Here is a 6,000-nt window from a genome sequence, read left to right as displayed (position 1 = left end):
AGAGGAGAGGAGAAAGGAAACAGTGAGGAGAGGAGAAGAGAAACAGTAAGGACAGGAGGAGGATACAGTGAGGAGTGGAGCAGAGTCAGTGAGGAGAGAAGAGGCGAGGGAGGGAGGAGAGAGGAGTTAAGTGAAAGGTGTTGCTCATGAGGCAAAAGGACATTTATTAAGAGAGTTAGTATAAGCATTCATCATGCTGAATCCTGCTGGTAAAAGAGGAATGCAAGAGCACAAACTACTTTAACTGAACAACCCAGCAAAATCCTTTAAAACAAACACAACAGAAGGATAAAAGGCAAAAGAGAGAGTGGAAGTGTTTGTGTTCAGAGTACTTCTTGCACTCTTCAGTATGCAGCATGTATACAGTGCATAGTATAGTATAGCATAGTTTATATGCTTGGAATAGCCAAATGACCTACTAGCATACTACAGTCTATTTTCTATTAATTGTGTTAGAGAGACAATCTTTATTTCACAGGCTCAGGGTTATAACTTGAGCAGGAGGAGAAGAAAGCACTCGACTACCAGACAAGCTATTAGTTCAACTGGCATACGGTCGGAATGGTGCAATTGTCACCGTTTCATTAAATCAGATGCATACGGATCAGATGAGAATAGGACTCTTCGTTGCAGTGCTGGAGTTTACTCACAGTCTTCATGATAGAAAGGAGGACTTTGGGATGAGGGTATGGGGAGAGGAGGGGGTACTCAGGTCACAGAACAGCAGAACGCTCGCTTTCCCCATTTCACTAGGGCAAAGAATGAACCATCAACCTTTAAACATGAATGAAGTAAAAAAAGCTCTTCAAGTCTCAAAGTTCTTCAACTGCTCTGAATAAACAGATGCAACTAGAGTGTTGTGAAAGGTTGCCAGGGCATAGCTACGCAGTTTCTCAGGTATTCGGAGTAGATTTTATCATATTGTTATGCAGTTTCTAGGGTGTTCTGAATGGTTGCTAAAGTGTTACAAGATGATTGCTTACTGGTCTCAATTGGTCCCTAGATATGGCTACTAATTATGTCAGGAAAAGTTTGCATGTCATAGATCACCATGGAGCTAGAGTACACATGACTGCCAATTTCATGACCTTGCATCCCACGGCTCTCAAAAGGTTTACCTGTGCCTTAAATTTACCCAGCAATCTGGTGTCATCAGATTCAAAGAGGATTACCAGACTGTGCTTATGTAAGACCTCCAAGCGTTAATCCGTTCTCTCTGCTTTCTGCTGAGAATCATCATGCATGCATCTCTTTTACACACAAATTCTAACACTAAAAATATAAAAGAGAGAATAACATTTAAAAGAATATATCTGTAGTACCATAATGTGCCATTATATACAACGTGGTAGAATATGCTGTTTATATAATTGCTTTTATCCTGTGGCACTTTCCACAAATAACATACAAATGAGGACCTGAAATTCATAAATGTTGTCTTTTCTAATGTTTATTTTCCCACAAATGGCTGTTTTACAAAGTTTTTGAATTGTGAACGTTTAGGTGAAATGAACTTTAAGTGTAGGGACAGAAATCTCTCAGGATTCATTAAAAGTATCTTCATTCGTGTTTCAAAGATCAACAAAAGTGTGTTTGGAATGATATGAGAGTAAGAATGATGACAGAATTTTCAGCTTTAGATGAACTATCCCCGAGAGGTTGCAAGACAGTTGCTTACTGATCCATGCCAAAAGAGCCCAGCCCCAATTCTCTTTGACAGGGGTGTCCAATCCTGTTCCTGCAGGGCCACCATCCAGCAGAGTTTAGCTCCAGTCCTTGTTAAACACACTTGAACCAGCTCATCAAAGTCTTCACGATCTCTTGAAGCTTCCAGGCAGGTGTGTGGGAGCCAAACTCTGCAGGATGGGGGGCCTCCAGGAGCAGGATTGGACACCTCTGCTCTCTGGATGTTTCCACCATGTTTCCAAGAAAGCAGGTGGAAGTAGAGTGCCCTATCTGTCTTTTATCTCTATAAATAGGAAGGGGAAAGGCTTATCGCAAGGCTGCCAGCAGGTGAGATGCACAAGTTACTTTATTTCTGGAAGGCTCGAGGAGGTCAAGTACATTAACTGCTTTTTAAAGTCACTGAAAAAGCCAGAATGTTTAAAAGTCAAGAATCAACATTCACAACCCATTTTACTTCTGCAACGTGGCATGTTTCTTGGTGAAACAGGATATTCAAGATAAAAATGCAGGGTGGGACGTGATCCACTGGGAATTATGTGGATTGTGAAAAATTGGCATTCCATTCCAGAATTTGTCGTAAATTGTGAAGGACTATCCCCCTTCCTGAAAATCCACCAGCACCCACTGGTTGAAACATTTTCCAGCATTTGTGCCATCATGTTGCTTTGAAAGTTGAAAAAACAATTTCGAAACTAATTTTGCATTGCGGTTGTGTTTTAAGCACTACCAGACTCCCAGCAAGCATTGGGAGATACATAGAAAGAGACAGATAGAGCGATAAATAGACTGTACCTCCTCCCTGGAGAAAGCCTTTATTGGAAGACACAGACTGCAACCCAGAAATCAGATTTTCAGGACAGGGTCTCTCTGCGGTCTTAGCTGGTAATACAGACACATACATACACAGCATTACTGTAGTCTCTCTGTAGAGGGTAACTAAAAGAAATACTGTGCTAAAAAGAACTGGGAAAACTTGATTTCATATGAAAACATTGGCTTTACCATCCAATTTGGCAAAATCCCTGTTGAGCAGCTCTTCTGCTGTGAGTTTAGAGAAATTGTCATCGCCAAAGGGGTTCCAGGATGCTGTGGCTCCAGCCGAGGGTCCCGAAGCCTCCCCTGACTGATAAACACTCTGTTGTGATGAATATGGAGAACCAGAGGGAGTGGTGCTAGCTGACCTACAGCAGAGAGAGGAAAATAACAATGTTTCAAAACGCTCCACTTCAGTGTTCTCACACGACCTCAGCATGCCGCATGTGAGTGGTGTCAAGTTATTATCTTTGAAATATAAACTATTTGCATTTTCAATTTGATTTTTGCATACAACTCCAAGGCCATGACACACCAAGCCGACAGTCGGCTGCTGGCCAAAGTCAGGTGATCATTGAGTGTCTGTCGGGCCAGTTTTTGCAGTGTGTTCCAAAACATTGGCACTAGTTGGACCACCGTCTGAAGTGTTTTGGCCGATTGAGCATGCTGAATGGCCATTCGGCTGCCAGTAAGAGGAATCACTCTGATTGGCTGTTCAGCTTAGTGAACGAGAACAAAAATGAAAGTAATGAAAGCTAGCAAATGATAAGTTAAGGGGCCGTTTACACTACAACGTTTTCAGCCAAAAACTGGAAACTTTTCATGCGTTTTGCCTGTTCGTTTACACGACAACAGCGTTTGGGGGACTGAAAACGCATATTTTTGAAAACGGGTTTCAAAGTGCAAGTTTTTGAAAACGCCACCGTTATCGTTTCCGTGTAAACACCCAATACGGGAATCTTTGAAAACGGTGACGTCATGCTTGTGCGTAGTACGTGTTAGGTATGTAGACATGCACAGTACGTGTCGATTTTTAAGGCAAGCGCGAACAAACATACACAACAATGGCGGAGTACATGGTACTGTTGTTGCTGCTCAAGAGTTTGCTAACGCTTCTTCAGCAAAGTGTGGATTTACTTCACCAATAATACAACCAACAGCGGAGACGCATCATATACACACGGTAACAGGTACTGTTTACTAACAAGGTGACAGCGCCAACTACTGGCCTGGCATACGTAATACAGCGTTTTTGGCCGTTTTCGTGGATGTGTAAACGCAAATCGTTTTGAAAACGTTGTCGTGTATACGTGAGACTTTTTAAAAATGCAAGGGAAAAACTTTTCAGTTTTTGACTACATCGTTGTCGTGTAAACGTAGCCTAAGAGTGCAAACATAGATTCTTCTAATTTCACACCTTCAATTTATCTCACCATTCCAATACGTGAATATTTTCATAAAGACATGGCTGTCTGGAATGTAGAAAGTGAAGACCAACTGATCAAGCTTCATATACAAAATGGTAAGCAGGCACCCCTTTGTCTTAGTTTTAGCTTCCCATTTTGAATGCATAATATAAATTACTGCCACCTGCTGGTCTGGAGTTATTTTCTCTCAAGCAGGCGCAAGTTCTTTGATGTCAGATTGGTGTGGCAAGGCCTTAAACCTTTAGCAGTCCAAAAATAATTAATAAACCCTGCTGAAGAAATAAATAAACAAATAAACAGCTTAAAACAGCGTTAAAATAGATGTTTTTCTAGTCTTAGTTGTCTGAGATCTTGGCTTGTCTTAGAGAGGTTTTGGGCCCTTTTCAGGTAAACCAGCTGACTGCCAGGCTGGGATGCCAGCTAGACCTTTTCAGCAGGGAGGATCCAGATGTTAAAAACCGTGGCTTGAATTACTTCCAGTTGATACGTCATACTGGAAATTAAAGGTTCCAGTCGAGCACACTGCATGTCGCAGAATGTTATTCTGAACAAATTTAATGTCTACATACACCAAGAGCGAGAAAAATCCAGTTTTGCATGATATGACCATTTAAATGGCCCTAATGTTGCCATTTTGCTACTCAGTTATCACTACTAAAATTTAGTGCTTTACTTTTGTCTTTGCTCAATGCTGGACAATGTAATGGTTGAAACTGAACTATAACATGATTGATTAGGTATTTCCTTGATTTACTTAGACTTGTTAAGGCTGGCCTCTGCAGCAGCAGCTTGAAGCAGTTGAGTGGACTTGCTCACAGGAACTCCAAATATGGTGCTGTGTGTGACATCACTCAGAATTCGTCTGTGGCCTCCTTTAGGGGCGGTCTTGGGAGAAGAGGGTGGAGTCAAGGAGCCGACTTTATGCACCCCACGACTTCCGCCGACAGACTTTTACAGAAAGAAAGGTATAGAGACAGAGCAACATTAAACACTTTGAAAGCTGAAGGATATTAATGAGAGAATTTAATTTCTGAAATATCAAAAGAGACATTCTGTAGAGAAGGTGGTGGTCTTTGAAAGGTGAAGAAAGAGAGCTTCAGATATATAAAAAAAGACAAATCTAATATCTCAGTGACTTGTTGAAAAAAGCTGATCTGTGAAATTAGAAAATATCTAAAAGGATTGAAAGGTGAAATGTCTGTTATCAGATGGATCAGTCATTTCCATTCATTTCAAAAGAGAAATCTCATCTATTAAAATCTTTAATTCATTTGCCCTCATGTCATTCCAAATCCGTAAAATCTTCTTTTTTACATCATTATCCTGGGTTCTTTTTTTCCATACAATGGAAGTGATTCTGGGGTTGCTGAGCTACAAAAATGACAAAAAACACCATAAAGCACCATGAAAGAAGCCAGAGGATTTGTGTGAAGAACAGACTGAAATGTAGGTCATTATACAACGAAAATCTTGTCCTCTGCCGTTGCCCTCAAATCTCCTTTGGGCTTGTGCATATTCATTGCCACATCCTGACCAATAGCATTGTGTTTAAAGGATGTTAAACCCGGCACACAATATATTAATGTGACATGTTTGAATATATGAACAAAAATTTAACTTGGGCAGAGAATGATTTTTCAATTTTGCACGTTTATCACACAAAGCTATCAAATGACTTCTGAAACTGAAATACTTTTACTTTATGGGAAAAAAAAGGCAGTGCGAACATTCAGCTCAACTTATCCTTTTGTATTTTATGGAAGAACAACAAAGATGATATGGCTTTGGAACAACAAGAGGTTGTTAAAAGATGTGTAGCAGCATATTTAATTTTTGACAGGAATGAAAACGAGGAATTTTTACAATTTTGGAAAATTACTGATCCTATATGCCTATATATGTGTATATATATCCCTCATTTTCATCCATGTAAAACTCAATATGGCGTCCACCCTGACTAAGGTCTATTAGAAAGAACACCTCCACCTGTGTTGTACATGACACCTTGCCCTGCAGGCATAATTATACAGTAACTGTCAACACCTACTGATTTCATTACAATGTTGAAATAATT

The 6,000-nt window shown here is 40.3% G+C and overlaps 1 protein-coding gene across 2 annotated transcripts in view; it reads right to left on the bottom strand.

Moving 5' to 3' along the window:
• The window catches only part of LOC107678431 (AP2-associated protein kinase 1-like), a 61,051-nt gene that overhangs the window by 14,615 nt on the left and 40,436 nt on the right, over positions 1 to 6,000 (bottom strand). The window contains exon 15 of one of the 2 annotated variants that reach the window (XM_016473690.1): positions 2,479 to 2,565. The exons of the other annotated variant lie outside the window; for it this stretch is intronic. Within the exon in view, the coding sequence (XP_016329176.1) occupies positions 2,479 to 2,565 (87 nt within the window). The remainder of the gene's footprint in view (positions 1 to 2,478; positions 2,566 to 6,000) is intronic. 2 annotated transcript variants of the gene reach the window in all.

This window comes from Sinocyclocheilus anshuiensis, unplaced genomic scaffold (genome assembly GCF_001515605.1).
Source record: "Sinocyclocheilus anshuiensis isolate Anshui unplaced genomic scaffold, SAMN03320099.WGS_v1.1 scaffold112, whole genome shotgun sequence".
Lineage (NCBI taxonomy): Eukaryota > Metazoa > Chordata > Actinopteri > Cypriniformes > Cyprinidae > Sinocyclocheilus > Sinocyclocheilus anshuiensis.
This window is presented reverse-complemented; position numbering and strand designations above follow the sequence as displayed.